The sequence below is a fragment of the Scophthalmus maximus genome, chromosome 7, assembly GCF_022379125.1.
Source record: "Scophthalmus maximus strain ysfricsl-2021 chromosome 7, ASM2237912v1, whole genome shotgun sequence".
Lineage (NCBI taxonomy): Eukaryota > Metazoa > Chordata > Actinopteri > Pleuronectiformes > Scophthalmidae > Scophthalmus > Scophthalmus maximus.
Window position 1 is genome coordinate 4,975,844 of NC_061521.1, and position 12,080 is coordinate 4,987,923.

A 12,080-nucleotide genomic window follows, 5' to 3' on the forward strand; every position below is an offset into this window, starting at 1 on the left:
GATCTTAAATTCTTATCAAAATCTTTAATCTCTCTGGCCAGACAATTTAAACTAATACTGATTTGTGATCTGTGACAAGTACAGAAAAAGCAAACTGGGCTCAAAATCAAATAATAGTGATTTTTAGATAATTTGTTTATTAATCAGTGCATATAATGTGCCAGTTAACTTCTGCAGCTGAAATGTTAAGGTTTTGATTGACTGAATTCATGCTACTACTGTCATCATTTTTTTTCCAGTTGGAGCAGATAAGGTGAGTTATTTTCTCAAATATCATTATTTTAGAATGTTAGACATGTTTTCCTCAATGATCATTTGATTCTCTCTTTTTCTTGCAGGTCAGATAACTCCTACAGGACAAGGTTGTATGTTCATTCAGATTCCTGATGCTGTCAGACTAACGTTCTCCTCAATGACACTATGCTCATTTTGTACTGTACAACTGAAATACTACTTGTGGTTTGACAGCTATTAAAATAAGACAGGACACAGGCAAAACACTTATTTATGTGAATTCTGAAGGGGCAGTTGTTTGTAATTACATAAAGAAAGATGCATTTTGTTGACCTCATTATCTCATGTGACACTGCTGTTTTCGAGTTGTTGTCATTAAACAATTGAGGAAGGCTATGAAAGGGCCTTGAAAGAGTCCCAGTCAAACCCCAAACTGTAGAAAACCATGTCGAAAAAATGAAAATTTGTTTGTTTTGCATGCTATTGTGAGAAAAGTTAAAATCTCCACCATCCAAACATATTTTTTCTGGTTACATCATTAATGTATGTCACAATATATTCATTAGCCTCTAATATAGTTTTTTTAAAGTGTAAATTTAGATGAGGCAATAAAAAATTATGACAACAATGTTATGGAAATTTGTAATGTAAATGCATGTGGAAACTGTAACCTTCCTCACAATTCTACATGAAACAAATACAAAGTTAACAGCATATGTCCTTAATGTTTTACATATGGTTTTCCCTCAGTTGAGCTCAAAGCAGAGCTCTTTTTAATGACCTCATCTTGTTGTGTCCTTAGTGCCAGCAACTTTTTAACTCCATGGAGTCACAAACCGGTTGTGGATTAAAACCTGCATTAATTGGCATTTACCTAAAGATTTGGCCCTGTGTACCGCAACAGCCTTTAGTGGAAATCCAAAGGTTCATAAATAAGATGTCGGGGTTCGGGCAGATTCCCCCAAAAAATAAAGCTGAAATCAAGAACCATGGAAAAATTCGAGAGAGCTGTCTACAGAGAGGTAACATAAAATCTTGGAGGTGAGTATTGAAAAGGTTGCACTGGCGGGAACAGCAGGGGCAGGTAAGTGAACAGGGAACCAGGGTAACACAGGAGGGCAGGAACTGAAAGGTCAACAGCGGAAGTACTTTAAAATAAAAAAGGATGAATTACTGAACTGTAAACTTTTTTATTAAACAAAAAGCTGCTGATGTTCCTACCAGTCTAACTGACACTACCATGTACAGAAGAGTTTTCCCCTCCATTCTAATAATTTGCTGGCACAATAATTTCTTTCCCCTCCTGCCTAGACAAACTTGTTTTTCTCGACTCCCACAAAGTCAGGTGACAGTCCGGTAAATGACTGTCATGGAGCCTGCTATGTGATAACCTAAGTAGTATGTTCATTTATCCCTTATCCACAGTCTCTTGATTCTCTGCTATTTCTGTGGGCATAGCGTCAAACATCATGGCCAGTGATGAGTGAAGCATATGAAACAACTGTTAGATTGTCAGGCATTCAGTCTACGCCCATCAGTTTCCTGGCTCGTCCTGATCTCAACCGTACAGTGTTTCACCACTGATCCCGTGGTACTCCTGATCAATCACATCTGATCTGCACTGACACTCAAGTATGAAGTGGCTCTCATGAGAGCTGCTTCATGGTAATAATGTCTTGTGTATTTGGCACATCGCCACTCAGAGTTTCTGCAGGTTATATTTGACCTCAGCTGACAACTGTATCATATCCTCATAGGACAGCTGCCTCCTCACTTAGACTCACACCAGCCAGAATTAGAAAAGAGAGAACAGACCCGGAGAGCCATCTGCAGCGATGGGAGCTACAACAGTTTGCCTTTTGAAATGTCCAATGCAAATGTGAAAACCTAAATCACGGCACATTTTCACCTGTGCACAGTTATACTGTGGAAGCACCTCACAAAAACATCTCTCATCTGCTCCATGATGCAGTCTTCAAATGTTCTCTTTCAGGCAGGGGGTGAACTTTTGTCTCTGTCCCACTCACACGTCACCCTGGCCATGAATGAAAACTGTCCCCAGGACTTAAAGGTAAGAAACGGAACAGAGAAGAGCTAATAAATTCAGAAACTCAGATGCCAGATTTTCACCCCTCAATGCAAACTGAATATTGCGCTAGTGGTTTATGAACGGACTTTTTGGCAATAAAGCAACATCTCTAACGGTTATAGGCAGTAGATCTACAATGTTCTATCAGTCTGTTGTTGCCAGTGTACTTTTCTTCACTGTGGTCTGCAGGGGGAGCAGCATTGAAGCCAGCGACACAAACAGACTGGACAAACTGATCAAGAAAGCTGGCTCCATAATAGGCTGCAAGGTGGACGCTTTTTAAGCTGTGGTGGAGAGGAGGACTATGAACAAACTGTAATCCATCATGGATAACCCGGACCATCCTCTCCACCACACACTGGACAGACAGCGGAGCTCCTTTTCCAATAGACTGATTCAGCTTCGCTGTCATAAGGACTGCTACAGGAAATCTTTCCTGCAACATGCCATAAGACTTAAAACACCTAACCTTTGTCTGACAGATAGATTCTGGACTCTGGTTAATATAAATGAAAACCTAAATCACGGCACATTTTCACCTTCATGTTATCATGTTCCTCTGCGACTACTGGTAACTAATTGTACTACTGCACTATTTCCACTAGTAATATTCATGTAAATTCTTTATATTTATTATTCTTATGCTCTATATTTTTGCAATTCGTATATTTTTACATTTGTTTGGGTATATATTGTATATATTTTGTGTGCTGTGTGAAACGTGCTGCTGTTACACCGGAATTTCCCAGCTTTGGATAAATAAAGTAACTATCTATCTATCTATCTATTTAATATACTGTGATTTGTTCAGTTTGCATTCAAAATGAAAGCAACATTTGTAAATAACAGAGTTGTGAAATGTGAAGGGCTGCAGGTTCCAGAAGTGTTTAACGCTGATTATTGGGGTTGGTCTGTCATTATGGTGGATGACTTTAAATTATACAAAACCATGAACTTCAGATGTCATCGCTGTGGAAAAGACACTAGTAAAGAATTTAACTTTCTAACTTTTTAGTTAACTTTACCTGAGAAACTTTTTTTTAGCATAAGTTTGTATGTTTAACTCTCATTCAAAGAACCATATATATTTTTTAAAGCTGTTGTTAATCACTTTCACTGATAATTGGACCACAAGAGTTTCATGCTGATCTAAGCCGTTCATCCAGCTCCAGCTGTGAGTCAGGTACCATTGTCTGCAGGAAAAATAAATTGGACTTTTGACCCAGGAGGAGACCTGAAATTGGTTCTTGTAATTTCGTAACCCCGTAACAAACAGTATCTCAGAGACCACTGTTCCTCCAGTGCCAAGAGTAATTTTTATAAAATTCCTAGGTGGTTCAAGTTTGGAGTGAGTTCACAGCAATCAGTATTGTTCACTACCTGCTCCAGTTATACTGATTAGTATAACTGGAGCAGATACTGATTCACTAGCTCAATACAGATGAATCAGTGTTGGAATATGCAGAATGTCAGCTTATGAGCAACAATTCACTCCAGTACGTAATTGCTCCACCAGCGAAGACTGACAAGTTTATTTTTTCAACTGCATTATGCACAGCTGCCTTTTCAATGCTTGTGCATTAAAAGGTCCGAAGCAAACAAGGTTGGTGTCCCATGATGACCAAGAGGTCTAGGTTTATAATCATTGAACCAGAATGTCCCAAGAATGAGTCTGGACCTTTTTGGCACCTTTGAAAATCAAAATCTGCGTGTTCAGCCGTCTGCATCACTTTTAAGTCCTCTGGTAATATATGCAGAGCTTTTTCTCAATGTGTTGTGTTGTGGTGTTTGCAGGGCTTTTCTGAATTTGTTGTGTTGTGGTGTTTGCAGCGCTTTTTCTAATGTTTTGTGGTGTTTTCAGCGCTTTCTCTTAATAATAATAATAATAAATTTCATTTATAGAGCACTTTTCATTGCTAAAAGCAATCTCAAAGTGCTACAGAGTAGAAACATGTGTTGCGGTTAATGTGTTTTGTTGCGGTGATTGCAGCATGTTTTCCAAAATGCTGCGCCTGTGTGCAAATTGATGAAGATGTTTTCTTAATTTCTTGTGTTTTGTCTATTTGCTCAAGTTGCAGTGCTGTGAGCTCTCAGGGCCACCATACCTTTTTCTATTCAACTCTTTCAAAAATGTGTCCAGACCCCCAAAGTTAATTAGAATCAGGGTGTAACATAGAGTATGTCATTTTATGAAGCTGCATTTAAATCATTTACTTGTGTTACATTTGTGGTGGGAAATGTAAGTCAAGTCTGCAGGTTTGTGATCCAATCAAACACTGCAGCAGCTGATTTCACTCGTTAGTTCCTCCACCTATAAATGAAGGTTGCTAATCAGTGAAATCAGCTGCTTTCAATGTCACATCCTTTAGCACTTCTAAATAAAACACGACACCACAACAAGCACTGGTGTTAAAGCATGACATTACAGTCTCTGCATGATGCTTTCAATTACAGTCGAACGTGAGAAATATTCTTTCATACATAAACTCTGTAACAGAGCCGTTATCCCCAAGAAATTCCGTAGATTGTTAGACCAATTTGACTGCTGATGCTTTCATTACGTATGCCAAGTAAAAAAAAACAGTCCTCTATCTTTAGGATGCTTTGCAGTTAAAAAATATACTTTCATTGTCTAGTTGAAGTTGCTTATACACCACAGCCAATGTCTGAGCACTAAATGTAAGAAACAAATCAGAGGTCAGGAACTGAATGTCCTTCTCAAGAAAGCAGCTGTATTTACATTTCATTTAACATGATCCTCCCCTTTCAGTCCGAGGCCAGCCTGATGGCAGCAATGGCCTGATGAAGACTAAACTTAAATCTGGAGATGAACTAGCAAACATGAAGTCAACACTTGTACTATAGAACTGTAACAACTAAGATGTCCACTAGAGGCTGCTGCTACTTGCAAAACAATAGGATGATATGAGTGAATGGAGAAGTCCTCAGCTTTACCCTTCAAATAAAAGAGAAATGGTGTCTCTTCCATTTAGAAGATATTAATGGTTGAACATCTGCTTGACTAACAAGGCTCCAAATTCACTCAGCCTTGTAGGAAGTTGCTGCTTTGTTATCCTCCCTCAGGCCACAACCCTGTGGCTACAAACATATACAATTCATAACACCCACAATGAGAATTTCCAGAATCTCATAAAAGTCTGACCCAAGTATTGAGACTGAGAGTCTGTTAGGCATTAATGTGCATGCAGTTCATGAAAAGTTAGAAGAAAAACATGATTTGCTTGGTAAAGCCTTCCATGTCAGGTCAATGAAGGCATTGCTTTAATACTTGATGGTGGGCATGCATGACGCTAGGTGCTGGCACCATCGTCATTACATCAACAACCAATCACAGTTTCCTGGTCACATAACATAGCCAGCTTCTGTGCTAACATGCTGTGCTAGCTGCCCATGTAATTGAAAAGGGAAGCACACAGGAAATAGACTCGACAACCAGATGAGCACGACCCTGGTTCACCAACTGTCCCCTCTATCTATTAACATTTGATGTCAGACAGTACCTATATTTTACATGAACATAATTTAATTATTTAGGGCTTGTGCTGCTGCTTGAAAAGTTAAGCTTTTTATCAACTACTAACACATTGCAAGGAAAGCGAGATCAACAATGCAGTTCATAGTTGGAGCAGCCCAACTGAGTAGTTGGAGTATTGGCTCAAACTGGTCACTCAGAGTCAACTTTGAGAATTCGGGATGAAACAAACTATTTTTTTCATCATCCACTTGAATCACTCCAACCTAATTATGTTTAAAAACTAACAAAATTAGTTATTGATTTTTTTTTCATTTGTGATGTTTTGTCCGTTTGTAATACATTTTCAACGTTGCAATGTATACTGTATATTTATATTGACAAGCAGTACATCAAACCATAAACCATCCCAGTGGGTGGTGACACGGCCACCACCTCCACAATTCAAACAAAACCAAATGGTGGATGAATCTAAACAAGCTACCAGTAGCATCAGGAATATGAATCAAACTCCATGTAAACATACATATTAATGCTTTTACATAGCGAGGAAAAGCCACACGCTTCACTCACGTTTCCAAACTTGGCACTGCGTTACAGAGCATTCCTGAGGCTCGAGTTGTAGGCGGGACATCTCGGCCCGTCTCTAACAAAACCATGAACCAGAACCCCCGGCATCACCCTCCACCCGCCACATTCCCAGCATGACTCAGACTCCATCATCTCCTCTCTCTGCACCACACTCAGATCTGTCACCACCTTTACCATTGACCTACGATCTTATAGTCTGACCTGCTGAATGCTTATGGCTGCGATGACATTTGGTACTGGTCAGTGGGGCTGAGGTGATCACTGGAGAAGAGGTAACAAGGAGATCAATTACTCAAATGCTTTTGTGGATGCAGACATGTTTTACCTTCTAATTGGCTCGGCTTTATTGTTTTTTGGACATTGAATGTCTCTGCAACTTGGCTTTGAACACCACAATTTAAAAAAAAATTAAACATTTCTGTCCTTGACATTCACTAAGAGTGAACATTTCTGTTAAGTGAAAATTGCATTCTTACAGTGTATCTCATTCAAAGAGAATGGCCACAATCGCTACTGTGTTGTACAAATTATGTGATCTCACTCAATATGAAAGGCTTTGGATCAAAGCTGAAATTTCTTGTCATACCGAAAGAATCCTCTACCCATTATTGTAAATTTATGTAACTAACCAGTCAGTTATCAGGATGTATTTTTGGATTATTTACTACATCCATCCATTATCTATACCGTGGCTGACAACTAATTAAAAAAAATATATAGAGAAGGCATTGCACAACAGATTTTTTTGATGCACCAATGTTGAACATGACATGTATGTATGTATGACCTGTATTCCGTGCGTGGGGGGGGTTAGGGTCCACTGCTGGATATGGTGCTATGCGGCTTTGACATACATCAAGTTGGTATTCAAATGCAGTCTGTTGTATTTTAAGATGTTTGATAACCAGATTAAGTGGCAACCAATCTAGTAGATGTTACGATATTGCACAAAAGACTTTTAGAGGGAAAGTGAGAGACTGACCAATGCCCTTTACGATTTTTCATCTGGCAACCCCAAATGTCTATAAGTAATGTTATAAATAATGTTAATCCATCCAATGGTTGCTGGGATATTTCAATCTGCAGGTGTTGGACCAGTTGACAAATCCACAGCCTTATCTATTGAGCAATGCCACTACCAAGGCTATATAGATTATAGCATTGGTTGGTAAACAATGACCGCCATCTTTTTAGTGGCCTAACTCGACCAAACCTCAACCATAAAGGTCAGAAAACACAAATTGGCCCTGGAAGACACAGACAACTTACGTACATATTGCAAGAAGCATTTTTGTACACGTCAATTCTCCCATAGAAGAGTCGTAATGTAACATTATCCACATAGAAAAAATGCCTTCCTGCCTACCTGAAATCATGCCCGCATATTTTTATAGCACAAGTGTTAATATGAGAGGACCCTCTGTAGCCACAGAAAGGTCTAGAAGCCTTTCTGAGAGCAGATGCACGGCTCTGAGCAGCAACCCAAGATGAAACGCTAACCAGACCAGTCGGCAATTACATGATATTTATAGACAGCAGAAGTGCGAGCTTGCTAAGCCCTTTATTTGGAGCAATAGTTAAAAGTGATATCTGGGTGTTTGTTTCTTTTGCGCCTGTGTTTGAACATGCATGTCTTTTTGTGTTATGCAAAGTTATCAATAGAGAACTTTAAATATTTAGAATTTAAATTTTTTCTTTTGCAAATTTAGGTAATGTCAGCTCCAACAGCTGAGGACATTTGCTTTTAGGTTTGGATGATCACAAAACTTGATCCGTCTTCCAAAGTCAGGCGAACATGAATTCTTGGTGAAGTTAAATTCATGTTTTTCATGAAAGGAATTAGGCACTAATGGATGTTTTTATTTTTCTGTAATCATCTTCCGAAGATGTCTGTTGGAATTTGCCATTGTCTTTGGGAAAACATTGCTTAAAAGTACCTTATTAATCCCTTCCTCTACTGTATCCAGACATTCCAGTACACTTCCAAGCACAAGGGGCAAGCTGCTTTTAATATAAGAGGTAAAGGCCAACATTACAAATATTTAGGACTTTATTTCCATCTATGAGGGTGAAATTTATGTTTTTAAAGAAGTTGTTTTTTCCATACACATTAAAACTTGAGAACATTACAAGAAGGGAGTATTTTTCCTTACTGTATCCCTTTGTCTGGTTTATGTCCCAAAAATGAAAACTCTTGCTGTTTTCAACTGTAAGCTTTGTCCTGTGTTAGGCACAGCTTTGGAGGAAGAGGCATTGAAAACTACCTGAGCCTTGCACAGCTGAAATCTTTTAGTGGAGTTGGCACCAAGGAGACATTGGTATTTGCGTTCTTGCCAGTTTTAAAAGATGCACCCCCTTCATGAGAAACTGCATCTGATGAGTGAAAAGACGCTCATGTTTCATTTTAGGCTTGCTGGGATTCAACGGATTATGAAATCTGAGGACACAGAGTCAAATTAGCTGCTAGAACGATGCTATAGTTCACATTTGATTTCTGCCTTTGAGTTAGATATTTTAAAGAAAAGATTGCATTTTTCTCTGTCTAAAACCATTTTTGGGCTCTTTACAGCAAAGGATAGTAAAAATAGTCACATCATCCTTTTTCACTGTCTTAAAAAATAATAATCAGAAACCAGATTCAAAAGTACCTTAAAGTCTTTTAAATGTGATTCCTTGTACAACTTTGAGCTTTTTTAATTACAAAGAAAAACCAGTTTTGTCCCATAAATGTACCCTTAATGTGTGAATTGGAAGCAAACTCCAGCCTTTATTTGCAGTGTATGTATCATGAAACAATCACCTCTTAAACTCAAGGATATACTGACTCTACTGTCCTACTCCTTTCACCAGTCCTGTCTTGCTCTTGTTAAACATTTGGACTCTGATGGTTTTCTAGTGAATGCGAGCCTCATCATGCTTTTCCTCCCTTGTATAGCGTCCCGGTCACACTGAGCAGAGACCTAAAATGATACCAGGCTCCTCCTTGAAGATGTTTGATTTACAGGGTGAAGTTGGCACGGGTTAACGATATTTCAGGAGCTTGCCGACCGATTGGTCTGAGGATCCTGCATTTCCATAAACAGGAGCTCCATATCCATATCTTAGCCCTCGTATATATACACCCTGAGGACGATTTCTTCCAGCTGCCTCTGGCCACTTCTGCCCTCCTCCTCGACTTTCGGTCTCCCTGTAGGTGAGAATGATTTACCATCTTATTCTTCTTCCTCCTCCTTCTCCTCTCTGCGTGCCTTGACAGAGCCGGTTACCAATATGAAGTGGCTGTGAGGAGTTCTTTAGTCTCTTTGAGGAGACCTGTTTGTAAAGTGCTATGGTGATGAAAGTCCTGACCTCTGGGGTTTATTAGTAAGTGAAGGGAAAAGTGATCCTACGTGAAGTAGAGGGCTTATTCCTGCCCGATGAAATCTGAGCACTGTTTAAACACCATTAAATGGGGACTTTAATGAAGCAAGGTGGATACTTTTGTCTGTTCAATAGATTTCTGTTTGTCCATCCATAATTTTAAGGTTCTTTTTTTTTTGCATTTGGCTGGTTAGTTACTTCAGAGCATGTGGATTTGAGAGGAATAATGGATTTTTACGGTTTTCAGAAATTGCACCATTGAAATGGTCATTTTAAGAAGTAATTTGGTGTTCAATTCAGCCTCCAAGACTTCTTTCAAAAAGCAAGAGGGAAATTTGCATATTGTGTTGAGATATTCCCACTTGTTCCCTGGCCAGTTTCTCTTTCTTTTCTCTTTCATTCAGGAATGAGATGTTTTATAATTTGAGCTCTTCATTTGGACTGGCCTTTTCTGAGGCTTTGCTTTGGATTTATTTTCAAAACTCTCAAAAGAAAACAGCTAATGATGATGACAACATTTTCTTTCAATAAACTTTTTGGAAGAATTTGATTGATCTGAAAAGTTTTGGACTTTGATCTTCACACATAAATCCTATGTTCTATCAATTCTGGTCTCGGGGAAAAAATAGCATTTGATTTAGAAATTTTTGAATTTTTAATTGTTGGTCTTAGGCTGGACTTTTGCAGACATTTGCTGCAGTTTTGATCTTGGGAGGAAATATTTTGGTTTACACAGTAATGTATTTGTTGTTATGATGCATTATTGAGTCTTTTATTTGTCTGTGTGTTGATCTCTAGTTTTTATTTTCAGGATCATTAGACAAGATGGAAAACTGAAACCCTGAATATTTTTTGTAAAAATAACTCTTGAAATCTGATAGTTACTTGATGAGCAGGGTTTGTTTTTGCAGTGTGTATAGAAAGCCCAGTGTTGGCAGCTAACATGCTGTTCCAGCACATTCTGCTGCAGGAATTCTTCTCCACGAAAGGAAATGAAGTGTTAATTCCCCGAGGATATTTAGTTTTGCATGCTTATTACAGGCGTCAGCGGCGTCATTTGATCCAAACTCCAAACTTAGCTCTGTCACCACTCAGCCCCTTATCAACTGTTTGAATAGATCACATTTCATAGAGAGGAGACCCTCTGACATTTAAGCAGAGAGCAGATTATAACATCCTTTATTCTCCCTCAGTGTTTCACTGACTTTCTCCTCTGTTCTGTTTTTCCTCCCTGAACAGGCCGTGAAAAAAAGAAACCGCCAACATGTCTGAGTAAGTTTTGCCTCCTGATGATTAATTCTTGATTCTTAATATTTTACGGGATTAAAATTAGTGTCGGACCTAAATGTAAAGGGGAAAAAAAATCAGTGCCACAGTTTTTAAATCTTTAATGACATGTTAGAAGCATCATCAGCAGTGGAATACACTCAAGTATTCAAAGTAAAAGTACTCACATGAAAAGAAAAGAATGTAAAGAGGAAAGAAACAGAGAAGTTGATGTGGAGAGAAACAAAGAAAGAAAGGTGGATGAGAGAAAGATGGATTGAAAGATTTTAAGAAAGAATCCAGAAAAAGAGAAATATAATCATAAAGGAGTAAAGGAAGAAAGATATGGGGAATGGAAGAAGGATAGATATAAGGGAGAAAGGTCAAGAGAAAAAAAGAGAATAGAGGGAACGTGGTCAGAGAGAAAGAGAGGATGAAGGATGAAAAGAGCAAAGAGGAGAGAACTGAAAGGAAGCAGGAAAAAAGCAAGGGAAGAAAGACGGAAGAATGATAGAAAAGATAGAAAAAGAATGAAGGAATTAAGGGAGGATGGACAGAAAGTTAGAGGGAGAGAAAAACAAATGACAAAGAACAGAAGAAACAACAGAACTCAGTTTAATTTTCCATCTGACTCTGTTTTAGACTTTGAGTCAAGTGTTTCTTGACGAGACACTAACAGAGTCATTTGTGCTCTTTACAGAAAGAAGATGAATTCGAGCCGCAGGCATCATCTAAAGGTACGAGTGACTCCGCAGCTGCTTTCAGTCTTTATTCTGCCTCATATCTGACATGTGATGATATGTAAAGGATTGATAATCTTACTGAAAAGCATAGCTACAGAAATATCTGCATCTTACGTGTGTAGATGTTTTTGTGTTTGTGTGTGCGTTAGGAGAGTAATGGTGGTTGTTGCAGTTAATGCAGTTAATAACACACCTCTCCAGACAGTAACAGTTACTGTTACATTTAATAATCCATCTTCCATCATAGCATTTGTAACCTCCATGTATTTGGCTTCAAAAGGAGCTGATGTTTTGGTTTCAGTTG

At 38.6% G+C, this 12,080-nt stretch overlaps 1 protein-coding gene across 3 annotated transcripts in view; it reads left to right on the plus strand.

The window, feature by feature from the left end:
• LOC118315143 (troponin I, fast skeletal muscle) overlaps positions 1-12,080 on the plus strand; it is a 34,567-nt gene that overhangs the window by 18,532 nt on the left and 3,955 nt on the right. The window contains exons 1-3 of one of the 3 annotated variants that reach the window (XM_035642179.2): positions 9,475-9,600; positions 11,007-11,039; positions 11,734-11,770. The exons of 1 other annotated variant lie outside the window; for it this stretch is intronic. In XM_035642179.2, the coding sequence (XP_035498072.1) occupies positions 11,032-11,039; positions 11,734-11,770 (45 nt within the window). In that variant the 5' untranslated portion in view covers positions 9,475-9,600; positions 11,007-11,031. Of the gene's footprint in view, positions 1-9,474; positions 9,601-11,006; positions 11,040-11,733; positions 11,771-12,080 lie in introns of those variants that run through there. One more of the 3 variants, XM_035642180.2, reaches the window with a different exon arrangement.